Genomic DNA, 27,834 nt, shown 5'->3' on the forward strand with positions numbered 1-27,834 from the left:
ATTGAGTATAGACTGAGATTGCTTTAGAATAATTGAAGATAAAAAGGAATTGAGTATAGATGGCAGAGTATTGGCCATGAGTTGATAATTTTTGAAGCTGGGTAATAAATATATGGGGGTGCATTATATTATTCTCTGCATTTTTGTGTCTGTTGAAAATTTACATAATATAAAGTTAAGAGAAAAATAATCCTGATCACCAGGTTCAGGTATTGTTAGCCCGTCAATTTTTATAAAGTTCCCTGTCAGCCTTCACAAGTTGGTTTTAACAGCTCTTTTTTTTTTTTTTAAAGATTTTATTTTTATTTATTTGAGAGCATGCATGCGTGAGCTGGGGGCAGGGGTCAGCAGAACAGGGAGAGATAGAATCCCAAGCAGACTCTCCACTGAGCACAGAGCCCAATGTCAGGCTCTGTCTCAGGACCCTGAGATCATGACCTGAACTGAAATCAAGAGTCGGACGCTTAACTGACTGAGCCACCCAGGCGCCCCGGTTTTAGCAGCTCTTAATGATCATTGCCTAGCTTTATCAAGGGTTGCAAAATGGTAATTTCCTAATTCTTCCTTTCCTCCTCCATTTATGTATTGGAATTCTAAAAAGAATTTTCCCATATCAACTATTTGGTTCCTTTGAAATACAGCCAGTACAGAAAAGGTAGGATAAATGCTTCATTCTTTTCTTTATTTACCGGCTTTCGGAATGGGGCGGTTGCCCTTGTAACCTTTAAAGGTTTTTAATTTGTATTTTTTGTAAATTTAACTGTTTAAATGTATTTTGATGACTCTGTTGGAGTCATTTTTCTTCTTGATGCTCATATTGTCCCATCCTTGTCCAGTAGGAGCCACTTCAAGTTGATTTTTGTTGTTCTTATTTTTAGATTTTTATTGAAAATTTCACATGGCAAAAGTAAAATAGCACAGTGCTATCTTGTGTAGCCATCACCAATTTCAGCAGTTAGCAACTCGTGGCCAAACTTGTTTTATGTGCACTCCATCCACTTCCTCCTCTCTCCCCACCCCTGGGTTATTTCAAAATACAGTCAACCCTTGAACAACATGGGTTTGAACTGTGCGGGTCCACTTATACATAGATTTCCTTCAGTAAATATAGTACAGTACTTGTAAATGGATTTTCTTAACATTTTCTTTTCTCTAGCTTACTTTACAATATGTGTTAATCACTGTTTATGTTACTGGTAATGCTTCCAGTCAACAGTAGGCTATTAGTAATTAAGTTTTAGGGGAGTCACAAGTTAATATATAAGTGGATTTTTGGCTGTGTGGGGGGCTGATGCCCCAACCCCCTTGTTCAAGGGTCAGCTGCAAATTCTGGACATCATGCCATTTTATTTGTAAATATTTCAGAATGTATCTCTAAAAGAGATAATTCTTAAAAATATCTAGAATCGTTATCATACCAAAAACCCAATAATTTCTTAATTTTGAAGCTATATATTATAAAATAATTCCTTAGTATTATAATCAGTATTCACATTTCCCTGATTGTCATGCGCACACACACAGTGTACACACACACCACCTCTTCTTTATCCATTCATCTGTTGATGGATGTCTGGGCTCTTTCCATAGTTTTTCCAGCTATTGTGGACATTGCTGCTATAAACATTGGGGTGCAGGTGCCCCTTTGGATCATTGCATTTGTATCTTCAGGGTAAATACTGAGTAGTGCAATTGCTGGGTCGTAGGGTAGCTCTATTTTCAACTTTTTGAGGTACCTCCATACTGTTTTCCAGAGTGGCTGCACCAACTTGCATTCCCACAGTGTAGGAGGGTTCCCCTTTCTCCACATCCTCGCCAACATCTGTCGTTTCCTGACTTGCTAATTTTAGCCATTCTGACTGGTGTGAGGTGGTTGGTTGATATGACTCTTAAGTCTCATTTAATCTATGGTAGTCCCCCCTTGTCTCTGCCTTCGCTTTCCATGGTTTCAGTTACCCATGGTCAACCACAGTCTGGAAGCAGATGGTCCTCCTTCGGACCTATCTTCAGAAGGTCAGTAGTAGCCTACCTGGTGCTGTGTCACAGTGCCTGTGTCATTCACCTTACTTCATCTCATCGTGGAGGCTTTTTTTTTTTTTTTTTTTAAGATTTTATGTATTTATTTGACAGAGAGAGACGCAGCTAGAGAGGGAGCACAAGCAGGGGGAGTGGGAGAGCGAGAAGCAGGCTCTCCGCGGAGCAGGGAGCCCGATGCGGGACTCGATCCCAGGACCCTGGGATCATGACCTGAGCCGAAGGCAGACGCTTAACAACTGAGCCACCCAGGAGCCCCTATGTAGGCATTTTTTATTACCTCACATCATCCCAAGAAGAAGGATGGGTACAATACAATAAGATAGTTTGAGAGCGAGGCCATTCATGTAACTTGTAATACAATATATTGTTATAATTGTTCTATCGTATTATTGCTGTTAATCTTTTACGGTAACTACTTTGTAAATTAAGCTTTATTGTAGATATGTATGTATAGGAAAAAACACAGTATGTAGGGTTTGGCACTGTCTATGGTTTTAGACATCCACTGGGGGTCTTAGAATGTACCCCCGTGGATAAGCGGGACTACTATATAAGATGCCCCTCCCTCAGTTTTTATTTTTCTTTGCAGAATTTTTTGTTTTTGAAGAAATTGGCTCATTTCTCCTGAAGGATTTTCTACATTCTGTACTTTGTTGATTGTATCCTATGATTTTTTTTAAAGATTATATATTTAAGAGAGAGTGTGCATGCTCTTGAGCAGGGGGAGGGACAGATGGGGAGGGAAAGGGACAGGCAGACTCGGTGCTGAGTGCAGAACCTGATGTGGGGCTCGACCCCATGACCCTGAGACTGTGACCTGAGCTGAAACCAAGAGTCAGATGCTCAACCAACTGAGCCACCCAGGAGCCCCTGTATCCTATGATTTGTCTTGATGTTCCCCCAGAACAAAGCACAAAAATAGTTCTGGTGTCCCTTGTAGTTCCTATAAGTGGATAGTTAGATCAGTGCTGTTAAATAGAGATATAATATGACCTACATGTCATATTTTAAAAAGTAAAATTAATTTTGATGCTGTATTTTTGCTTAACCCAGTATATCCAAAAATTATTTCAGTGTGTAAACACATAAAAATTATTGATGGGATATTTGACCGTCTCTTTGTACTAAGTCTTGAAAATGCAGTATCTGTTTATGCTTCTGGCACATCTCAATTTGGATGCTATATTTTCCTCAGATATATTTGATCTGTATTTAGCTATCTTAAACTTTACAATAGAAAAAAAGAACCACATACCCATTTTTGTTCCAGATACACTTAAAAGTTTTCTAGTAACTAAGTTGAGTATCAGTTTTTAAATGAGTCAACAGTCATTAAAATCAGTAGTCACATGTGGGCTTATGGCTACTGTATTGGACAGCTCAGATCTAGAGGTTTGATTAGATTGAAGTTTGGGGGTTTGTTTTGGTCAAGAATACTTCATAAGTGACATTGTTAACGTCTATCAGGAGGTTGGTAGTGTCTGGTTGTGGTTCTTTTTGTGTGATTTGCAGCTGTGGTGGTTATTGCCTAGATTGATTAATTTGTCTGTGGTTGCAAAATGGTGATCTTCTTACCCTATCATTTCTTTATTAACTGGAATACTGTAAAGAGAGATTTCCTCTTATCAGTCATTTGGTTACCCTGAGGTGCAGTTTATGTAGGAAAGGTGGATATATATGCACTTGATTCTTTTTTTTACTAGTTTATAAAATAATGAGCCAGTTTTCTGACATTCTCAAGATTTGTTCACTGAGTTGTTTTCGTATCATTTTGAACTTACGGATTTAAACACATGAGATATGTTGCACTCTGTTGCGGTGGTTATTCTTGTTGATCAAGCTGTTGCATCTTTGGCCAGTGGGAACCCATTCAGGTTGGCTTCTGAATCATTTTGATACAACTCTACAGTCTTTTATGTCTTCCCTGCTTGGTATGTCCAGTCTCATCCTTTACATTTCCCCAAATCTGGCATTAGCCATTTCTCCCTGAGGAGCACTGACTTCTTGTAGTGGGAAATGCTGTTTAACAACTACCATCTGAACACTGGAGTGCTCGTGACTGCTGGGTTGCTCAGTGCTTCTAGAATATTTCAGTATACTGGGCTACAAGATGCATTTTTTATTTTGAAGGAAAAATGTATCGTGAGTTCATATTGATAGTTCAGTTGAAATTGTAATTTTCCCAGTTTAACGTCATTGATTTTATGTTTGAGTCTCCCCCATTATTCTTGCTGAAAATCTTGGTTCCTAGCAACACTAACATAATAACATATTTACGTTATCCTATTCTGTATATAATAGTTTGAAAATCACAATGAGGTATTATTAGTAACAACTTGATTATTGAAGATTTCCTTGAGGTCCTTTTTGCCGTTAAGCTAATAGCTTATTGGGCATGTACGGCCATGTTCCTATATTTTAAAGTAATTTGAAAGAATTCTCTGAATGTTGGGCACCTGGGTGGCTCAGTCGTTAAGCGTCTGCCTTCGGCTCAGGTCATGATCCCAGGGTCCTGGGATTGAGCCCCACATTGGGCTCCCTGCTCAGCGAGACGCTTGCTTCTCCCTCTCCCACTCCCTCTGCTTGTGTTCCCTCTCTCGCTGTGTCTCTCTCTGTCAAATAAATAAATAAAATCTTTAAAAAAAAAATTCTCTAAATGTTTAACCAGCTTAATATATTGTCATGTTTCTTTATTTAGTTTTCCATTTTAAGGGGGTTGCTCATTTTTGCATTTTAAAGATTTATTTTTTCCAACTTTATTTTGAACATTTTCAAACCTACAGAAAAATTGGAAGTACAGTACAGTGAACACCATATACCTTTCACTGTAGAATATTTTTCTGCAATGATTATTTTTCCAGTTTTTTTCTCTCTCTCCCTCTCTCGATTCCCTCCCTCCACACTACACATTTTTTGTTTTTGCTGAACCATTTGAAGGAAGTTACAGACTTCAATTCTAAATACTTCAGCATGCTAAGAACAAGGGATTCTGTTCCATAACTGCAATTCCATATTACACCTAAGAAAATTAATAATAATTTCATATCTAATATCTCCCATATTCACATTTCCTTAGTTGTTCCAAAAGTGTTTTTTATAATTGTTTGTTTTAAACTGTGATCCAATCAAGGTTTATGTATTGCTTTTGGGTGTTCTATCTTTTTGGTTTCTTTTAATGTGGAGCAGTCCCCTCACCTTTTTTCATGACACTGATCTTTTGAAGAGTCTATGTGTTGTCTTGAATGGATATGTTTGTTTCCTATCATTATTGCTTAATTTGTTCCACCTACCCTTGTGTTTCCTATAAATTGGAAGTTTGATCTAGTCTGGAGGCTTGATGGATTTGGGTTAAGTAATTTTTTGGCCAGAACATTTCACTGGAGATGCTGTGTACTCTATATTGCATCATGCCAGGAATGTAATGTGAGGATGTGAGGATTCATGATGTTAAGTTTGATCCTCTGTTAAGGTATCAATTGCCAGATTTCTTACCTTTGTAAGTAGTAAGTAATCTTTAGGGGGATTCTTTGGTATCTTGTGACTATCTTGTTCCCAACAGTTTTTTGGCCCTGTGGTTTTCACATTTTGATTTAATTTTTTTTGGTAATTCTGTAAAATCTTCATATGGTTCTAAAACCAAAAGTATACTACAGGGTACATGAAGAGAAGTTTCACTTTCTTTCTTGTCCCCTTCGCCTCCGTTCCTCTGTGTGTAATCATTTTAATTAGTTTTTGGATTATTCTTTTTTGGTTGTATGTTAAAAATACGAATATATTTGTATGTAAATATACTCATATTCCTTCTCTTAGATAAAAAATTGGCATTCTATTGTGTACCTTGCATATTTCACTTAAAACCTATCCAAGAGACCGCTTCATAACAGTATATAGAGATTTGTAGAAGGGCTTTTCTAAAATATATATACATTTATGTATACATTTGTGTGTATTCATGTCCTTCCTGTGCTTGAAGTCATTCGGTGGTACCTCACCTCCCTTGGGATAAAGTCCAAACGTCTTATAAGACTTAAAAGGCCCTTTATCATTGGGCTTCTGCACGTCTCCAGCCTTGCCTCTTCCCCCCAGCGCGCACACACACACACAGTTGCTATTATTGCCATACTGAATTGCCCTTTTTTTTGGCTTTTGAAATTTATTAAAATTGATTACTTTTTTGTTTTGTTTTAAGATTTTATTTGTTTGACACAGAGAGACGCAGTGAGAGAGGGAACACAAGCAGGGGGAGCGGGAGAGGGAGAAGCAGGCTTCCCGTGGAGCAGGGAACCCGATGTGGGGCTTGATCCCAGGACCCTGGGATCATGACCTGAGCTGAAGGCAGACGCTTAACGACCGAGCCACCCAGTCGCCCCAAAATTGGTTACTTTTTTGAATTGCTTTGATTTCCTTGAATGAACCATGAGCAGATCCTTGATTTTGCATGTGATGCTCCTGTCTGCATAGACTGTTCCTTCTCCCTGTCCTCACTATTCATCCTGTGGGCCTGAGCTTAAACATATTCCTGGAGGCCTTCCCTAGCCCGAGTCTGAGTTAGGTGCCCTTCTTATGTGCTGACCCAACACCATCTGTTTATCATTGTTTTGGTGTTCACTGTACAGTGTTCTGACTGTTTACATTTATGCCTTCCTCTGTTAGTCCATGAGCTCTGTAAGCACAGGAACCATGGCTCACAGGATATGAGGGCCCCAGTGGCTGGCATTTGGAAAGCATTCAGTAAATATTTATTGACTAAAAGTGGCAGAAAGGCACAAGCCCAGACATGCATTGCAATATTCATAAGACCTAAAACCAAACTCAAATGGAATTTGCTCAGATGTGGTGATCTGAGAAGAAAACGTGAGTTGCCTTATTCATTGTGGAGCTGTAGGTGGAGTCCAGACCAGCCTGTGTGGGAGCCTCTAGGTCACCCTGGGATGGTGCTGGCTCATGGCCTGGGCTGAGAGCCAGAGAGGGGCACCACCAGCTGCTCCTCCTGAGAGACAAAGAGGTTGACAGGGCCTGGGGGAAGGGCTAGAGATGAGAAAGTGGCATCAGCCTGTAATTTCCAGGGATGGTGGGAATGGTTACTGTAGGTAGGACCTGGTAGAAGGAGCCGAGCTAGGGAAGAAGAACCTGCCTTTGGCATGGGAGCAAGTCCTCAGGCCCTGCTTGGTGGAGCATCTCTTGTGGGGGCCTGAGCTCAGGGACCTGGCCCTTCCTGATGTCATTGGGCCTGGGTTTTACAGGATGCCCAGGCTGAGGAGGAGATCAAACAGGAGATGAATACACTGCAGCAGAAGCTGAATGAGCAGCAAAGTGTACTCCAGCGTATTGCTGCGCCTAACATGAAAGCCATGGAGAAGCTGGAGAGTGTCCGAGACAAGTTCCAGGAGACCTCAGATGGTAAGATTTTTCCCTTTTAGTTTTACTGTCTAAGGGGAAGACAGGAGGCTGGAGTTATGGCAAGGGCCTGTTACACATCACAGCCTCTCCCATTTTTATGTGCTTTCTGGAAACTCCCAAGAGCCCTAAACAGTAGGGGTTAGTTATCACACCTGTTTTATGGAGTAGAAAAACCTCTGTGAGGTTCAGAGAGGGTGAATGGCCTACCCAAGGTCTCACAGCTGGTTGCTGGTTGAGCCCAGGGTACAATTCATGTTTGTGTAGTTCCAAGCCCACGTTTCTTCCTTTGTGCTTCGTGGCTGGCCCGATGGTTACAAGTGGTTGTGGGGCCATTTTCCTGGGGCCCTCCCCAGACATTCCTCTCCCTTTGGGATGTCCCTGCTCTGTGGATTGTCATTTACAGGTCATTCTTGCCAGGGCGTGGTCCTCTGCCTTGGCAGAGCCTGGGCACTGAGGGGTCACCTGTCTTTCCCTCATGGCAGAGTTTGAGGCAGCCCGAAAGCGAGCCAAGAAAGCCAAGCAGGCATTCGAACAGATCAAGAAGGAGCGCTTTGACCGCTTCAATGCTTGTTTTGAATCTGTGGCCACCAACATCGATGAGATCTACAAGGCCCTATCCCGCAACAGCAGTGCCCAGGTAGGCTGGAGTCCCTTACGCAGCTAGCCCCCACCATCACGTTGCCGTTCCCTTTAGGCTTCCTGTCCCTGTCCTCATCTAGACCCAAACCCAGGTTCTGACCCATCTGCCTTCTCCCTAGGCATTCCTGGGCCCCGAGAACCCTGAGGAGCCCTACCTGGATGGCATCAACTACAACTGTGTGGCTCCTGGCAAACGCTTCCGGCCTATGGACAACTTGTCAGGGGGGGAGAAAACAGTGGCGGCTCTGGCCTTGCTCTTTGCCATCCACAGGTAAGGCTGCTCCTCCCAGAGCAGTTGACGGAGAGACTGAACTGAGGCCACCAGAGGCTCTGGGGCCCAAGGACATGCAGAGATCTGCAGAGGTGAAGATGTTCTGGTGGAATCTGGATTGCGTCCCTGTTTCCCTACCTACTACAGCACATCTGGCCTTGGTTTCCTGGACCTGTCTTTCCCATCCACCCTCATCCACTCAGCATGCCCTCACTGGCCCCTGCATGTATTCAGTCCCACCACCAGGCTTTTGCTTACATGGTTGCTGGCTAATTAGCCCTTTCTGTGCAAGTCTAGCTTGACCATCACCACGCCTTCACATCTCATTTTCCTCCTCCTGTTCCTCTAGGAAGCCTGCTTTGACCAGCTGTGGCATACCCTGACCTCCCCCTCCTGAATGCCAGTAGTACTGGAATCTGACCCCCACAACTTAATACTTGATTGTACAGCGTCATTCAGCGAGCATTTCTTGAGGGCTGCTCTGTACCAGACTCTGTTGGGGGATTAGGGACACAGATGTGTCAGACATGGTCTCTGTCCTTGAGGAGCTCATGGTCTAGTGAAAGCCAGATGTGTAAACAGTGAGCTAAGTGTTGTGACCGGGTGAGTGTGTGTGCTGTGGATGCACAGAGGAGGGACACCAACCCAATGCGGGGGAGGGAGTGGGTGGCCAGGAAAGGCTTTCGAGGGCAGGTAACACTTGAGCAGGAAATGCAAAAGATGAGTAGAAGTTAGCCGAGACACCAGGAGGCGTTCTAGGCAGTGGGTGCCGCATGTGCCGTGAGGCAGGGAGCCACAGCAACATGGCGCAGGTGGGTGGGGTAGACCTCCAGGTAGCTTGGACAGTGTGGTCAGAGCCTAGGACAGCTTTATCTCCCCAGCCTGTCTGGAAGCTCTGGAGAGAACCATGTCTTCTCCTGGTTATGTAGGATCCTGGAGCACAAGGTTGGATGCACAGGAGGGTTCAGTTGGTAAACTGGCCTTCTGGGGCTCAGGCAACATTAAGACCTGGGTTTTTTAGTCTCTGAAGAAGTGGAGGGGGATGCTGGCCTGTGTGATGGGCCCTGGGGCTATCCTGCCCCACCCCTGCCCCCATCAGTGTCAGCTCACCTACTGGTTCCCTCCCAGCTACAAGCCAGCCCCCTTCTTCGTCCTGGATGAGATCGATGCTGCCCTGGATAACACCAACATTGGCAAGGTGGGTGCAAGGAAAGTGGGGCCCGGGAGGGAGGCCCCTAGGTTGGGGCTGGGTTTCAGGGAGCAACTCCTGAGTGTGCTCTAGCCGTTCCTGCTGCCTGCTCTCTGTGCCCGGGAGGCTGGGCCCAGGGTCATCCATCCACGCCGTGCTAGTCTGGCCTCTCAGCCTCTCTTCCCCCTACCCTCCACCCCTTACCCCATCCCTCTGCCTCTGGTTCTGACTGGAACACACAAGGGAGTGTTAGGGCTTCAGCCCTGCTAAGTGCCTGGCGGCCCCTCCCACAGGTGGCAAATTACATCAAGGAGCAGTCGACTTGCAACTTCCAGGCCATCGTCATCTCTCTCAAGGAGGAGTTCTACACCAAGGCTGAGAGCCTCATTGGAGTCTACCCCGAGGTAGGGCGGGCCTGGCTCAGGAGCCAGCCCCACTCTCCCTGCCTGACTCCCCAGGGCAGGAAGGGAAGGCTGCAGTGGAGGGCCACGGGGGCGGGGGAGCATAGGGACTCAGGTCCTGAACAGCCATCTGGGCTTGTTGGAGCCCTGCCCTAGAGGCTTAGCCTGCCCAGCTGGGCAGGGCTATTGTGTCTGGGGACAGGTGGAAAGGCCAGGCAGAAGAGCCAGACAGCAGAGAAAAGGAGGAGAATGCAGAGGTAGGCAGGGAGAGAAGGCACATGGGACCGAGCACATCCTCTCACACCCAGAGAGAATCATTGCCTGGGCTTTGGGCAGGTATGTAGGGAGGAGGGTTTGAGGCCCCCAGTCCTGGGGCGCTAGACCCCCCCCCTTAATTCTCTCCTTACAATTTCATTTTTCTTTTTCTCCCTCCTCCTTCAGCAAGGGGACTGTGTGATCAGCAAAGTCCTGACCTTCGACCTCACCAAGTACCCAGATGCCAACCCCAACCCCAATGAGCAGTAGCAGTAGTTCTGCCCTCCTGCCCTGTCTGGATCCCTAAGCTGCCCCTCTCCCAATCTCTGGATATTTGGCTCCCAACCTTCCCCTATCTCCCGTCCCTGTTTGGTATAGTTATGGGATTTAGGCACTGCTGTCAAGCATGAAGAGGAACAGAGGTGATGTTAGGTCTGGAGCAAAAATTCCTGAGCTTCAGGGAGCATCCTGGCCTTTGGAAGGAGGTGCTGAGCTGAACTGAGCTGAACAGGGCCATCTGTCCATTCCTTACCTTCCTCTCTCCTAGACCTCCCTCCCTCCCATCACCCATAATCATGGGTCCCTTGGGCCCCTTGCATCCTGCTTGTGTGTGGGTGTGTATGTGTGTATATATGTGTCCGCGTGTGTGCATATGGGCGTGCTTGCAAAATAATAAAGATATTGGAGACCCATTTTAGAAGGAGCCTAGGCTGAATTTGATTCCAAGAGAGCTTAGTATGACAGCACCCCAGAGCTGGGCAAAGGTATTCAGGACCTCATAGGAATCAGTCACGTGAAGTTGCCCTCATTCACTCATTTGTGTTCTCATTCATTTGTGTATTCGTCAGACATATATTGAGCACCTTCTGTTTGTCAGGCTCTATTCTAGAAATACAGAGCTAGATCAGATATGATCTCTACCTTCCTACCGAGGAGATGCAGTGGGTTCATGGTTTCCCATGGTCAGCTGAATCATATTTATAGGTACTTTGAATTTGAGAAGAAGATGATCACCTCCAGGCTTCCTGGAGAAGGTCACATTTGAGCTGAACCTTGACAAATTGGTAGGATTTGGTTGGGCACTAGGAGCAGAGCCTGGGCTCTGGGGACAGACATTTGTGGGTTCTAGTCCTTTTTTTAAAATCACTTACTAGTTTGATGTTGGGCAAGTCATTTGACCTTTCTGTGCCTCAGTTTCCTCATCTGTAAAATGGGGCTAACAATATTACCTACCTCATAGGATTTAATGATGTCAAGCTCCTCACTGGGGGCCTTATCCCTGCTTGGAGCCCACTAGGTGCCGACCCCTCAGAATATAAGCCTTCTCATACCTAGACCCCTGAGGGCGCTGATCCCAGTTGTTGGGGAAAGAAGGAACCTCCAAATCTGGGAGATGCTAAATGCCTTGGTTACTGAGAAAGTTCCAGGGCACCAATGGGGTTTACCCGGTAAGGGAAGGGCCTAAGGAAGCCTATAGCTTCAATCGTGTATGGTAACCAGGTGCCTGGGCCCCAACCCAGGACATGAGGAAGTTGGGGAGAGGTAGCCTGGGCCACATCCCAGCCGAATGTGTGTGAAGTTCCCTCTGGGAACTAACCCGTGTCAGCTGCAGGGACCGTGCAGAGGCAGCAGAGTCTGCTGCCATGAGGTCAGCCTTTGCTCATTCACGTACACTGTCAGACCATCACCTTGTCCTGATTGTATACTGCATTCTTGTTTCTTCAAAGTTAAATCTGTTCTAATTACTCAAGTGACGCATGAATCTGTTCTCTAAGACGTTAGATTTATAAGTAGAGCTAGCCTTGTTTGACTACCATTGCCCGTCCCCCTCTAAACTGCTGTTACGTTTGTTGTACATCCATCTAGACTGTTTTAAGACTTTGACATATATGAGCTCATTGAAAATATTATTGTGTATTTAATACAAATGGTATGTTGAGTCATTCTGCAATTTGCTTTCTTCGTTTAACAGTGTTTTTGAGATCTGTGCATGTTGTTTTTGCTAAATGTAGATTCAATTCATCCTTGTAATTGCCGTATGGAGTGCCATCATATGACTCGTATCACATCGTACCCGTTTCTTTTGTGATAGCTAGTTACGACTGTTTTCTTTTTTTGCTATTACAAAATACGACACAGGAACATTTGTGTGTGTGTATGTGTGCGCGCGCGCACGTGTGTGTGCGCGCGCGTGTGTATATGAGTTTATCTAGGGTTGCTTCCTAGAAGTTGAATTGCAGTCATAGACTATTTATATTTTTGTTTTAAATAGATACTTCCAAATTGCCCTCCTGTACTATTTACTCGATATTTTTCTTGAGGTTGTCTTAGGTGTAACATTGTTATCTACTTCAGTTTCATCCTAAGTAGTGATATCCGTGAAACCACGGGTTTGATGTGCTAATTATGTATTTTTCTAATACATATTAAAAGGCATAACTCAAAATAAATTTGTCTGTGTTCAACCAAAGAAGTCACATACCACCAGTGGTACATGTGCTGAAGTTTGGGAAATGCTGGCATATCTGAAAGCACAATTTGGGAGTCGCCCTGGTTCAAATCCTAGCTGTAGAAACTTGAGCTCATTACTTCACCTCCCTGAATCTCAGTTTCCTCACGTAGAAAAGGACTTAATACGTGCCGTACTTTGCAGCAATGTAGGGAAGATGAAGTGTGCTGGAAGCAGTTTGGCTGGCACCTAGATCATCACAGGCCTTTCAGGGTAGCAATTGCTATTCTCCCCACTTTACAGATGAGGAAACTGAGGTCCAGGAAGGTTAAGTGACCCAGCTACCAGGTAACAGTAAGGATTTGAACCCAGGCCCCCCCCCGATTCAGTCTTGTGCTTTCTCCACTACAAGGGTGGTTATCAACCTTGGCTGTGCACCAGAATCACTTGTGAAGATTTTTCTTTTTCCTATTTAAAAATCAAAGCAATATATACACTGGTTAGGAAGTAAAATAGTACAGAAGGGCTTATAATGCAAAGCAGCTGTTCCCTGCTGCACCCCCACATCCAAAGGGTGTGGAGCTCCTTGCTCTGGTCCCGCCCCTGGAAATCTAATTCAGTAGGTGTGGATATTAATCTGGATAACTAATTCTTACCTCACAGGGTGGAAAGGATTAGATGAGATGCCTTGGACTAAAGCCCTGGCCCACAGGGACGCAAGTGCTGCAGAGGACTTAGGTCCTGGGGCTCAGAGAGATGAGAGGCTTTGTCCTAGATCCCAGTGGTTCATTGGCAGAACCTAAACTTCAACCAGGAGGGATCTCTGTGCTTGCCCAGTGCTTTCCCACTGTGCCACACTGCCTTCTGTCAGCACAAAGGAACCACGTGCTCAGTGAAGGCTGTGCTCAGGTGAGAGCTGACGCCATAGTGTGTTTCCAGGAGCAAGCTGGATCCAAATAGAATCCCTAGGGCTTGTTGGAGGACACTGGGTTGACTCCCTTATACCCTGGACCCAGGAGCCTTGGTCTAGGGAGTTGAAGAGTGCTCCATGACCATGTTTACCTTTAACTGGGCACTTCATTCTGGGAATCACTGTTGCCCACCAGGGACACAAACATGAGTCAAATCTTTACCCTGCCTTTGAGGAGCTCACTAGTTAGGGGAGGCAATTCATAGAACAGCCGTTAACCATGCAGTCTGATGCCCTCTGACAGGAACATGGAAGAGGAAGGGCCTGTAGCTTATGTAGAGGTTCAGGGAAGGCATCCTCTAGTCTAGGAGGTGACACCTGAGCTGAGTCTTGAGAGACTGGTAGGAATTACCCAGTTGAAGTGGAAGGAATTTCCAGGTAGTGGGGACAGTATGCACAAAGACCTGAAGGCAAGAAACAGCAAAACATTTCAGAAGTACCAAAACAAGGTTTGACAGTTCAGATTTATCTCATGAGAATTGTGGTTCCCAAACAGGCTGTGCACCAGAACCACGTGTAGCATCCCAGGCCCCAGCCTCTAAAAATTTGGTTTTTGTAACTGGGGTGAGGCCTCAGGATCTTGAGTGCTTAGAAAAATGAGCACATGACTGTAGGGTACAGCCAGGTTTGGGAACTGTGGGAGCCATGGGATGGTTTTAAGCAGGGGAGACGCTGGGTCAGATGCAAATTTAATAAACCTCTTTCTGGTCAGGCACTGGAAATGGATTAGGTTAAATGTGCATACTGTATGCTCCCATGCCTGTAGTTTCCCTGTTGGCTCAATTTCTCACACTGTGTGTTTGCTTGTTTTGTCTCTGAATAAGCTGAAAGCACCACAGGGATGGGCCTGGGGTTATCTTGCTACTGGCATATCCCCAGCAAAAAGCACAGTGCCTGACCCCAAACAGGCACCCAATAAATAGTTTTTGAGTGAATGAATGCGTGAATGAATGCATTTGTGACGGAGAATGGAGACAGGGAGATCAGCTAGGAAGCTGTTGAAAAGCCCAGGAGGCCTACCCAAGGGCAAGGGCAGTGGAATGGATTGGAGGCAATAAAAGTGTGAGCCAGACTTGGTGACTGAGGATTACTGGATGTGGAGGGTGACTGAGAGGATAGAATGAGTGCCCATTAGTAGCCCAGGTTCCTACCCTATCCCAGTCATTCTCTTTCTTCATCCAAGTCAGAATCTCCTTCCAGCCTCAGCCACTGGAATTCCTCCCTCAACTTAGTTAAACGTTCTGTGTGCTGTGTGGTCCCCACCCTCCCCTCCCTTCCTCCCAGCCATTGATTCATTCTTCCAGTTCAATAAATCTTGGCTAAGCACCTCCTGTATGCAGTGAGGCTCTTCCAAGCCAGGACTCTGACTCCCTCTTTCCTACCTCAAGAGATATTTTTGAGGGCTTCCCCAGGTAAGACTCCCATCCCTTAGACAGTAACCTAAAGTGAGATGCCCAGATGTCAGACCTGTAAGGGAACTTACAGACTTTGTCCAACCCCCTCCTGAGGCCCTGGGAGGGGAAGGAACTTGCCCAAGGTCCCATTACTAGAAAGTGTCAGAGCCAGAACTGGAACCTGAGTTCCCTTTCCCCATCACCACTAGAGCCTTGATCTCTCCCATCACAGATCAGGACAGGCAGAAGTGGCCAGGGAGAAGGTGGGACTAAGGTTGGCCTTGAAGGTCAGTGTACTGGACAGGCCAAACAAGAAGCTTGCCAATTACACTGCCCCCTTCTGGAAACCCTCAGCAAACCTGCCATGCCCACAGACCCTTCTAAGGGGTTTCTTAAGCACGAGTTGCCATGCTCTGTACCATGTGACCTCACAATCCTGGCCACAAATGGTTTGGGATTGTATGTGACTCAAGGACAGCCAATCTCTAGGCTATAGCCTATTAGGTGGACGGATATAGGAAATCCACCTCATAGGGATGGCCTGTATCAAATGGCCTCCAGGGAGGCTAAATGTGAGGCATTCGGAAGTGAACAATTAATTAGCATTTAGCAAGACAGAAGTAGTGGTGGATGAGGGGTGCCAGAAGCTGAACAGCAAAAGCAAGGAGAAAGCTGCAGGGACCATGAAACATTTATATCATAAGAACACGGGGCCACAAGGTAGCAGAAGCCATGAAGCAGCAAGACAACAATGGGCCAAAAGGACACAGAAGCCATGAAGCAATAGGAGCCACAATGTAGCAGGAGCCACAAGGAACAGAAACCATGGGACAAAAACCCTGAATGTGAGATCCACGAAGCAGCAGAAGGCTTGAACAGACAAGATCCACGAGGCAGCAGAAGCAATGAGACTCTCAGAGCCACAAGGTAGCAAGGCAACAGGAATCGAAGAGGCTGCAGGAATGACAAAGCAAACAGAAGCTGCAACACAAGAGAAGCCCTGGATGAACTAGAACCGAAGACCCAGAAGCCAGGAAGCTGCAGGAGCCAGGAGGCCAAGAAGCCATGAGGCCCCCGAAGGCCAAGTGCTAGCGAGGAGGGTAGCAGGAAAAAAGAAAGAAAGGTAGTCTGAGTAGCAGTAGGAGGAGTATAAATACAGCCAGAAAGAAGTTGAGTCACCATTTTGGGAAGCACTAGAGAAGGGAGCAACAGATGCCTGCAGCTGAGGGGGTGACAAGATAAGCCAGGCTCTAGAGCTGCTTTGGATCATGAACCATTTTTGAGTTTCTGTTCCTCCATGAGGCTGCCTGTGTAGCTGTTTTTGTCTTCCTTATTTCCCTATGAATGCTTCAATAAATCTCCATCACTAACCTGAGTGTGTCTGTTCTTGTAATCTAAAAGAAGTTAACACTGTGGTGTGCACTATAGATGGGTGGAAAGCAGGGCAGAAGGTCTTCCAGGTGGGTCTGAAACAAGACACAGGTGGGAATTCACTCATTCTTTCTCTCACATCCTCACTGGCACAGCACTTCTCATTCATTTACGTACTGGCTTCTTTTTCTCATTCATTCATCCACTCATCGTTCATTTGTTCACCTATTCGTGGAGGACTCACTCATTTTCACATATTAACTCCTGCACTCAGGCATTGATATAAACATTCACTCATTAGTTGGCTCATTTGTTCTTTCTCGGATCCACTCAGTCATCATTTTTGCACCCGTTTGGTCCACAAGCATACATTGAGTTCCTGCATCATGTCAGGCCCTGTGCTAGGTTCTGGGGATGAGATATACTCCCCGAATTCTAGGAATTCACAGTTTAATTGGGGACACAGATAAGTAAGCAGATAAGTGCACCAAAGGCGAGAGATTATACAGCAGAAGTCTAGATGAGGCAGGGTGAGACTACAGGACCATTCCTCTGTGGGGTGGGGAAGGATGGAGTACTCAGGTAAGCCTTTATAGGGAAGGGGCGCTTGAACTGAATCTTGAAGGAAGAGTTGGTGTTTACCATGTAGAAAGGGGCTATAGAACGTTCCAAGCAGAGGAGCTGCCTAAGCAAAGTTCTGTGAAGAGTGTGGAAGTGCATGGATTTTGGGGGAAATGGGCATTGTCCCATGTGGTGGAAGAAGTGGCAGAAGCCAGGCAGTTGAGCTTAGCTCTGACCCTGTGGGCAATGGGAAGCTGTAGAAGGGTTTGAAGCAGGGAAGTGACGGAGTCAGATTGGTATTTTAGGAAGATCACTGGTAGCCGGTGTGAAAGATGGTTGCAGGCATGAGATACTGACCCAAGTAATATATTTGGAGAGAGAACATGTGTCATAATTTGAGCCACAAATGAAGACTTGAGAATCCCTGAGGAGAGAGGAAAAAGTTCTACCAGGGGACCAAGGAAGACTTTTTGGAGGAGGAATTTGAGCTGAGCCTTGAAAAATAAATAGGGAGGATCCCAACTGATAGAGAGGAGGAGTAAGGGCTTTCCAGGCCTGGGAGATGAAAACAAGCCAGGAGGTGGGGGTAAATAAGGCGACTGCAGGCTAACAAAGCTTGCAGTTTGACTGCAGAAGAGCTGCATGGAAGGGAGAGGCAGGAAGGGAGACTGCAAGTTTCCCGAAGTTTTTTCTATTCTGCTGCCATTAGGTCTGCAGGAACAAGGGAATTTGGAGGGAGGAAGTGGTGGGCAGGAGTGTCCTTTTTCTGTGTTCTTAAAAATTAAATACATGTTCATTTTATTTTATTTTTTTTTCCATTTTTTTTCATTTTAAAATAGAAGTAATATAGGCACATTATTTAGAAGACAAATCAATAAACTTAAATCAGTTACAAAAGGACATGAAAAATGAGTTCTACAGCCCCACTCCCACCCTACCACTTTTCGTTATTAGCAACCACTTTTAGTTATTTCTTCTGCTTGTGACCTCCATATCTAAATATTGTGTTATGTGAGCATGTGTCTTTTATCAATTTCAGACATTAATCCATTGGTGTCCTGCTATGACAAATGATTTAGATCACACCAAGTTCAACTCTTGTCTTCCCCACTTCTCATATGATTTAGTTTTTGTACTATTCTGAATTTAAATAACACCTTTATTTCACTTTCCATGACTTAGAGGCAATATTTCTTGACCAGAACTTTGTTAGATGAGAATGTCTTTTCTTTTTTGCCCCCTTCTCCACTGTCAACCTCCCCAACTTCTGTCATCTGGTCTTATATATTGTCAAAGTTGATAACATTGAATTCTGTAATCACGAGTAAGGTTTTTTCAGTATGCGTGTTGTCTGTAGTTTGATAGTTTGATTTGAAAAGCAGTAAGCAATTATATTAATATGACTGTAAATATTGTTTACTGAAGAAGCCATTTAATGTACTTTTTATAATTTTTCCTTGTAGTTTTTCATTTTTTCCCTCGTTTCTAATTCTCTTTTTATCTTTCACTGTTTTACTTTATAATATGTTCCAGTTTTTTTCTTCTTAAAAATCTCTATTACATTAAATATTCCATCAAGCCTACTTTTTTTTCCCTCCAGGATACCTTCTTCCTGGAACCCTCTTATACTCTTTCTCAAATCTGAACTAGTTGCTCTCTAGGCCTGATGGATGGGCTGTCATTTCAGGACCTTCCTTCACTGCTTTCCTTGCTTAGATCCACTATTTGCTGGTTCCCAGGGTTTTTGTTTTGTTTGTTTATTTTTTTTCATTGTTTTGATGGAGCACATCCTCAAGTAACTTTCTCAGAAAAGTTCGTAGGAGTTAGACTTCCTGAGTCTTTGCATGTCTGAAAATAAATTTATTCCATCCTTATACTTGGCTATAAAGTTTGAGGTTCAACATCATTTCCTCACAGAACTTTGAAGGCATTGCTCCACTTCTAGCATCAAATTTTGATGAGAAACAGTCTGATAACAGTCTGAGTCTCATGGCTTTATAGGTAACTTTCCCCACATCTTTCCCCCCCCCCTCCTTCCAGGATCTCAATGACACAAATATTAGATCTTTTGTTATAGTTTCACAGGTCCCTAATGTTCTGTTCACTATTTTTTCCGGTCTATTTTCTCTTTGTTTTTCAGATTGGGTAATTTCTATTGTTCTATCTGCAAGTTCACTGATTCTTTACTCTGTTCTCTCCATTTTGATGTTAGCCCAATCCATTGAGGTTTTTCTTTTGGTTATTGTATTTTTCACTTCTAAAATTTCCATTTGATTCTTCTTTTTATCTTCTGTTTCTTTGCTGACAGTTTCTATTTTTTAATTTGCTTTAAGCATGTTGTTAATTGTACATTGAGGCATTTTTGTGATGGCTCTTAAAAACCCTTGTCAGATAATTTTTAACATATCAGTGTTGGAGTCTATTGAGTGTGTTTTCTTACTTCAAGTTGAGATGTTCTTGGTTCTTGGTTCTTGGTATGATCAGTAATTTTCTGTTGAAACCTGGGCATTCTGTTTCAGCTTGCTTTCTCAGACACTGTTCCAGCAGTGAAAGAGGGGACACTGCCTCATTACTGCCCACTCAGTCTCTGTTGACAATCCAGAAGGAGGGTTTCCTCATTATTCTTCGGTGGGGAGATGGGAGTTGCCGCTCCCTACTCAACCTTCTCTGATACCACCCCAGCAGGAAGGGAGAGGGGTGACTTTTTAGAGCCAGCGAGGGTAGAAGTCTAAGCTCCCCGCCTGGCATTTGCTCGTGGGACCACAGTGATTTCTGTGGTGTTGGGCAGGAGTGGAGTTATCTAATTGCCACTTTCTCTAGCACCAAGTCTGGGGTGTGCAAGTCAAAAAGCAAACCGAGGGAACTCACCACCATGTCACTTCTCTGCGCCAAGGTCTCTAGCATGTTTGCCTTCTCTTCACTTCTCAGAGTCTTCTTAGGTTTATATACAATGCCCCAGGATTTTAGCTGTAGTTGGGGAGAGAAATAGGGAAAAGTACTTCACCCACCCACCTGCCCCCACTTCAAATAGTTATTTTTTAAAAAAATTATATTCTTGGTGTTCTGAAATTTTATAATTATGTGTTTAGGTTTGGGGATTTGTCATTCATTGTGTTGGTCCCTGGTTAGGTTCCTTCATTCTGAAGTTCTTTAACTCTGGGGAATTCTCTTATTTGTTTAATACATTCCTCCCTTCCGATTTCTTTGTTCTCTCTGGGAACTCCTTCTGAATTGATCTTTTGTAGTTTTTATCTGTTCTCTCCCTCAATCTCGTTTTCCCTCCCTCCCTTCCTAGTTCTCTCCCGCTCTTCCTTTTGGGAGAAGACTTTTATTTTTCAACTCTTCTATCTCCATTTCTTTTCATTTTGACAATCACATTTTAAAATTTCCAAATATCCATTCATATTCCTTTTCCTTTCTTACAGCATCCTGTTCTTGTTTAATGGATGCACTGGTATCTTGACTCTCTGGGTACAATAGAGGTATTTTTTATATATTTTTTCTTTTTTAAAAAAATATGTTTCCTTTGAGGTTCGTTTTACCCTGTTTGCTTATTTTGGTCTCTCTTAATTTGCGATCATTTCTCAAATGCCTGGTAATCCATGGTCGTATAGTCATATTTAGGAATGTAGCAACAAATACCTGATTGGAAGCTCTGTGTATAGGGGACAGTGCTAGGTGACTGGTGGCTTCCCTTTAGGATGATTGGAGGAGAACTGACTGCTATCCTGCAGAGTCCCCAAATGCCAGAATGCAAAGATCTTTTCTCTGAAGTTGTTCAGTTTCCTTAGTTAAGAACCCTCCGGGTTTTGCCTAATGGGTAGACACTTGGCTGCTGTGAACTGTACACAAGGGGTGGGTTAATGGTTCGATATACAGCCTTCCAATTAATCTCCCTGTTTTCAGCCCAACATCTCACTCCCACTTTATATCATACCTGGCATTGTTAAGACCCAAGACACACCAGGCTTCTGCAGAGAAAGATCAACTCCTTCCTCGGTGGCATCATCTCCATGCATACTCCAGGCTATGGCTTCCTCCACCATGCTCCATCAGTTACCATTCCTCCATTACTTTCTATCTTCCAAAAATGTGTTGAAATCTCTCTTTTGCTGATGGACCTGCTCTCATTCTCTTCATCATTGTGTTTTTATACCTTTTTTTAAATTCCTTTACTATCATTTTAACAAGGTCTCAGGTGGGAGTGGAGATAAATACATGGTAAGTCTGCCATCTTGACCTGGAAATCTACTGGTCGATAACGGTTTGTTTTTAATTTTTCTGGTAATTATCTTAATATCTCTAAATAATATGCAGATTTTTCTGTTTATCAACTTATTTATCACTTTTAGACATTGTCTGTTGACTTCCTGCTATTTAAATCACCCAATGACCCTCCTCCTGTGCACCCAATATAGCTCTATTATTAATTATATATTCTCTATTCCTTACCTTTGTACCTTTAAATAATAGACTTATACTCCTTTCAGCCTCTCAACTTCTGTCATTTATACTTTTATATTAATAAGATTAATAACATTTACATTCTGGTCTGTAACCATAATTAAGTCATCCATACTTAGCCGACAGATCATTCTAAAAGTTTAAAGTCAATAAAGTGTTTATGTTATTATAATTATGTAAATGTTGTTCCCTGAAGCTCCAATTAGTGTACTAGGATTACATTTCTTTTCTTATGCATTTTTTTTCCTGGAGTTTCTAATTGCCTTTCTTTTTTCCTTGCATTGTCTGACTTTATCTCCTTCTTAAGTTGTTCCAAATTCTCAAGGAAAGTATAAAATCATTTGAATCCCCTTTTTTCCCAGATACCTTCCTCCTGGAGCCCTCCGTCTTCCTGCTCCAATTTGGACTGATTGCTCTGTAGGCCTGCAGCACAACTGTCATCCTGGGACGTCCCTTCATTACTCTTCTGGGCTGGACCCAATCTTTCCTGGACCCCATATCTTCCTCTTTCTTAGTTTACTCCTTTGTAGTGGACTTTGTGGTTGTTTTCCAGCATCCATTCCTCTCCTCCCCCATTGTATGACAACTATACAATTTGAGTGGGGTTGACCCCACTGCCAGCTCTAGGTATAGTCCTTTATTGGTATAAACCAATCTGAGTGTCACGCCCCCTTGCCACAGTGATGATTGGTTCAGGGATGATCCAGTCACACTGAAGTTTAGGACTTTTGTTCAGTTTTTGAGGGAAGAGGTGGCCTATCTTCCCTTGGATAAGACCAAAGAAGCATGTAGCAAAGAAGCATGCAGAAGGCCTACCTGAGGATGGAGCTGACAAATGGAGAAAGCAAAAGAACCACAGAGAAATGGAACCATATTCCTGATCATACCATGCCTGAAGTCTTCCCTGCCTACGAACTTCTCCCAGTTAAGTGAGCCAATAAATTACGTTTGTTATTTAAGCCGGCTTGAGTCGAGTTTTATATTGCTTGCACCTGAAAGCATTCTTACACTTTTTTGCTGTCTCCTTTTAGAGAGGGAATGAGTGTGTTTTGGGTTATATGAGGCACTAAGGTAGGTGGAAGCATTTTTGTAGAGTAACTTTGGGAAGAAGGGTGTATGTGGATGTTCGGCAACCAAAAGAGTGAACTCTAGTGGCCGCCTGGCATCTAAATCCTCATCCTGTTTGGGAGATTCCCCACTCCCGTGAGTCTTGGTGGGAGGCAGGGCTCCACTTCCTACTGTGGAAACTGAAGGAGGTCAGAAACTTCCTTTCCCTGCCCACCAGGCAACAAGGGTTGAATACTCTGTTCATGGCCTTGAATCTAGAGTCAACAGTACAAGGGAGACAGGAATATACAAAATTAACATATGGATGATAGATTAGGAGAATATATTTGCAATGTGCAAAAGTGGCAAAAGATTAATAACTAGAAAAAGAAGATAGTAAACCTAATAGGAAAATGGGCGAATGATACAAAGAGTAACTAACAGGAGAATCTTGAATTTACACAAGGGGAAACTTGAATATATTAAGACATTTTTAACTCTGCTAATAATTAGAAAAATTAAAATTAGGGCGCCTGGGTGGCTCAGTTGGTTAAATGACTGCCTTCGGCTCAGATCATGATCCTGGAGTTCCGGGATCGAGTCCCGCATCGGGCTCCCTGCTCGGCAGGGAGTCTGCTTCTCCCTCTGACCCTCCTCCCTCTCATGCTCTCTGTCTCTCATTCTCTCTGTCTCAAATAAATAAATAAAATCTTTAAAAAAAAAAAAAAGAAAAATTAAAATTAAAATAACAAATTGCTACAAGAATGACAACATGCAGAAAGTCAGGTATTATCAAATACTGGTGAAGATGTGAGGAAAATCGTGGGTGGGAGCGTGAACTGATACAGGTATTCCAGAGATTAATTTGGCAGTACTTCCTGAGGTTCAGTCTGTGTAGATCCTACAACATAGCAACCGCACTCCTGAATATATATTCCAGAGAAATATATTCCTGGGAAATTCTCACACAGGTCCTTAAGGAAATATAGTTGAGGTTGTTTGTTAGTCTAGCGTTGTTTGTGTTTAGTGAGGAATTGGGAGCAATCTAGGTGTCCATCACCAAGGGACCAGATAAGCAAACTGTGGTATATTTATAGGATTGGAAATATAAAACAATAAAAAGAAGTGAGCTAAATTTACTATAGCCATACAGATAGGTCTCCAAAGCCTAGCGTTGAGTGAAAAGGTAAAAACAGCATGAGATTTACAGCATAACGCCATTTACATAATTGTCACACAACCCTGTCTGTTTTCATGGGTATGCATATATCTAAGTAAACGTATGGAGGATGGCTTGGAAGTGTATAAACATGAAATACACTCGAGTAGCTCACTGAGGTGGGCAGTAGAATGGGAGTGGGGATGGGAACTGAAAGGGAAAAATAATACAATGAAATAAAGCAAAAGAGGGGCCTTGAAGGAACAGGAAAATAACGTGCCATGGATTGAAGAGCATGAGTAAGACAATGCCGAAGTTGACCACAAATAACTGGGTCCAGACAGGAGGGCTAGAGTTCAGCCGTAGTGGTGTGTGGTGGTAGGATAACGTCTGGGGGTTGCAGCAGTGGGGGTAGCAGGACCAGTGGCAGCATTCTAACGTGGCTGTTCACCCAGGGTGGCCTTAGCTGTGGCTTCCGTGTCTCCAGGCTTCTGTGAACTACATGATAACCTAGTAATAAGTCCCTTTTCTCCTTAAGTTAACTAGAGTCAGTATCTGTTACTGGCATCCAAGAATCCTGACTGAGACGTCATGCATTTGGTTGGAGAACATCCTCAAGTAACTTCTTGAGAAAGGTAAAATTTGGGGTCTTTGCATGTCTGAAAATGTAGCATTATTTTATCTTCATATGTGGATGATAGTTGGGCTTTAGAAGTCTATGTTCAAAATATTTTTTCTTCTGCATTTTGAAGGTACTGCATTTAGCGTGTAGTGCTGCTGATTAGAAGTTGTGTGCTAATATTATTCTCATTCCTTTCTTGGTGACCTGTTTTCCTCACCTCTGGAAGCGTACTGTTTTCTTCCATCATGTTTTTGAAATATCACAATGATGAGCACAGGAGTGTGTTTTTTTTTCCCCCATCTGTTTTGCTGGGCACCTGGTGGTTGGGCTCTTCCAATCTGAAGACTCACATTCCTCTCCTCTGAGAAATCACACTTTTCTTTCTTTGTTAATTTTCTCTCCTTTATTTTCTCTGTTCTCTCATTCTGGACCTCTTAGTAGTTGGGTGTTGGATCTCCTGGATGATTGTCTTTGTCTTTTTATTTTTTCTCATATTTTCCATGTCTTTGTTTTTTTATTCTGCGGTCTGGGACATTTTCTTGAATGTATCTTCTATTGTACTTTTTTTTTTTTTTTGGCAGTCATTTTAAATTTCTAAGCTCTCTTTCTTATCCTCCAAAGATGCCTTTTTCATAGCATCCTTTTCTTTAATGGATGCAATATCTTCTGTGTATGTGCGCTTAATAGAGCTTTACTGGAGTCTTGGGGATTACATGATAATTACCAAGTCAGGGAGGAAAATTGTAAATGGATATCAAATATTACCTCTCCAAGAGAATGGCACCCATGCCCCTCTGAACGGGGCTGCATCCTGGCTGTCCATCTTCTTAGCCCCCAGCACTGATACCATGTGTGAGCAAGATGATCATCCAACAATTGGATGGTTTTTGGCCATGTGCTCAGATCTCCAGCTCTCACCTTGTCATCAGAGAGAGGAGGGCATTGTTCTGTTCCCCACTCCCAGGCCTACATGAGGCAATCACAGTAGTCAGCAGCACATCTCACAGAGTGGATTGTTTTTAACATTAAATAATATATATGGTGGAAATGACAATCCTGTCCAGTTCCTTTTTTGCAGCCTTTTCTTCAACAGGAGCCAACAGCAATCCAAGCCGGCATCTCTCTTGATGTGGTCCAAACTGAGTTGTCTTCTGTGAGCAAAGACCTGGGCAAAAATATGCACACACATCTCTCAGGAACAAATAATTTTCAGAGACAGTCCAGTCCAAACCCATGTTTGGGATAAAAAACGAACCCAGTGGAAGCAGAATGCCATTAAAGGACACCCAAATTATATCACTGCTCAGAACATTTAACATTTGAACCAGAGTGGATGACATTTGCTGAATGCTTACTCTGTACCTGGCACTTGAATTACCTTCATTTCGTGAAGAAAGAAAGTGAGGCTTCCAGGTGTCACTCACTCAGGGTCACAGAGCTAATAAATGGCAGACAGGAAATTGCACCAGGCCTGTCTAACCACAGCCACCCCATGTAAGTGCCACACGGTGTTGTACTGGTTTCCACCAGTCACGTTACGGTTAATGGTGATAGCACAATTCTCTCTAAGATCAGGGGGTGGATACCTGAGATACCCTAGTCTAAGTAACAAACTTACTCTGCTAAATTGGCTTCCAAGGTGAATTGTCCTTTCTTCTGGAGACAGAATACTGCTACCAGCTTTTGTTTGTTTTTAATATGTTTCTTTCAGAGAAACCATAACACTTTATTTCTAAATTTTATTTTTTCATCAAAGTAACACTTGCATATGCTTAAAACAATACAGAATTGCTGAAGAGCTCACAAGAAAACCCAGCAATACGCTGTCTCCTCCCACTGCAAGCCCCTGCTTCCCAGAGGCAACTACATGAAACGATTTTACCAGTCTTTGGCTGTTTCTTTTGGCATTTACCACTCCCAGCCCCCTTCCCCTTTGTCATCTCCCAGTCAGAGGATGAAGAGCCAGATACTTTCTTAAGCTTCCTTGCAGCTTGAGAAGGTTATATGTCCCAGTTATGGCCCTGAGAGGTTTGTTGGGGGCGGGGGGGGGACGCTTCTGAAAAGGCTTTTGCTTTCCGAGACACGCAGAGCTGACACTGTCCCTTTCCTTCTTCTCTCTGCCTTGATTAGAGTTGTGCTGCCTGGAGCTGTGACAGCTATCTTGTGACAGTGAGGGGATGAACATGAGGGTGAAGACGCAACACATGAAGGAAGAAAAAGTTAGAGCCTGGTTCCCTGATGGCATCATTGAGCAGTTGAACCCATGCCACACTGATGTTAATAAATTAACTTCCTTAAAAATAAATAAGGAATAAATAAAGCCATATGTGTTCAAGGTACTGTCCTGTTGGTTTTGTGTTGCTTGTAGCTGAAAGGATTTTCAACTGAAGGACCACCATGTTTCTATATATGTTTATACTATTTCTTTTTTTTACTGAAGTATAGTTGACATACAATATTATATGTCTACTATTTCTTAACTTAGCAAATTGAGACATTGACATCTCCTTATAGTAGAAGAGCATTTTATCCCCCTCCACACACACATCCCTATATCCCCTCCCTTCACTCGTCCAGTATGTTTATATCCCAATTTCTAGTAAATCAGCAGTTGCCACAGAGCCAAGAAATGTAACTATAATGACCTGGATTTATTTTGCCTTTTTTTGTGTGTTCCTGAACTTAATAATTGCTTGGTGTTTTTTTTCATTTGAGATGGGCTCACCCTTAGTTTTTCCCCTTTGTTTCATCAGTTTGTTCATAACGCTATTAGCATAGTTTTTCACAGATGTTCAAACTTGCCAGCCCATTGATTTAAGAAGAAACCAATAGAAAGTTGATTGGTTGGGAGCCTGTGTAAGACGGAGAGGTTGGTCAAGTCCACTACTAGACTTTCCTTTAAGGTGACTGGGTGGGGACCCGCATATTCTGCTGGAGGACTCCTAAGTCCGGAAAGTGGAGGCTTTGCTCTGGAACTGTTTGACTTCTTTAAGAAACCCTCTGTATTTTGCTTAAGTGCAGATGCTTCGCTCTTCTGATTTCTGCCGACACACACGGGGAAGGGCAGAGGGAGGGTGGGGGAGTCAACTGTTCCAACATACTCTGAATTCTCCCCCTATCGGGGGCTCTACATGTCATGCCTACCGTCAGGATAGCTCTTCTGTGCCAGGGCCTCGCCAGGATTTTGCAGGGTAGACCAGGCCTCTCCTTCGTGGGTCCCCCTCCCCCATGGGGACTGTGCCTCTACCCTTCCCTGTCCTGCTTTCTCAGTTACCACTGCTCCAGCCCCTTGCTGCTTGCCAGAAAGTTGGTGAAATCTCACCCCCATCAACGGGACCTCGTCCAGCTTTTTTTGGAGATGGGCGTTTGTACACGATTCCTTTACTCTTATTTTATAGGGTCTCAGGAATTAGAGGAGACAGATGTGTTCCACCTTCTTGAAGAGAAGTTAGAATCTGAATTTTTAGCTGCCCTAGATTATCTGGATATGCCCCAAGCGTGTAGACCAACATTTGTGAACCACTGGCGATGGAAAAACCCTGGATTTGGGAATCTGATGCATTTGAGTTTGAATTCTGACTTCTCTGACCTCCTTACTCAAGTCA

At 43.7% G+C, this 27,834-nt stretch overlaps 1 protein-coding gene across 7 annotated transcripts in view; it reads left to right on the forward strand.

Moving 5' to 3' along the window:
* SMC1A (structural maintenance of chromosomes 1A) overlaps positions 1 to 26,568 on the forward strand; it is a 48,474-nt gene extending 21,906 nt beyond the window's left edge. For 2 of the 7 annotated variants that reach the window (XM_006729947.3, XM_081808838.1), the window contains 6 exons: positions 7,281 to 7,437; positions 7,920 to 8,074; positions 8,196 to 8,347; positions 9,476 to 9,545; positions 9,830 to 9,940; positions 10,379 to 16,375. In XM_006729947.3, coding sequence (XP_006730010.1) covers positions 7,281 to 7,437; positions 7,920 to 8,074; positions 8,196 to 8,347; positions 9,476 to 9,545; positions 9,830 to 9,940; positions 10,379 to 10,462 — 729 coding nt within the window. In that variant the 3' untranslated portion in view covers positions 10,463 to 16,375. Of the gene's footprint in view, positions 1 to 7,280; positions 7,438 to 7,919; positions 8,075 to 8,195; positions 8,348 to 9,475; positions 9,546 to 9,829; positions 9,941 to 10,378; positions 16,376 to 21,763 lie in introns of those variants that run through there. The other 5 variants (XM_031024419.2, XR_014141320.1, XR_014141319.1 and 2 more) reach the window with 5 other exon arrangements.
* Positions 26,569 to 27,834: the final 1,266 nt, after the last annotated feature.

This window comes from Leptonychotes weddellii, chromosome X (assembly GCF_054177405.1).
Source record: "Leptonychotes weddellii isolate Sample4059 chromosome X, ASM5417740v2, whole genome shotgun sequence".
Taxonomy (NCBI): domain Eukaryota; kingdom Metazoa; phylum Chordata; class Mammalia; order Carnivora; family Phocidae; genus Leptonychotes; species Leptonychotes weddellii.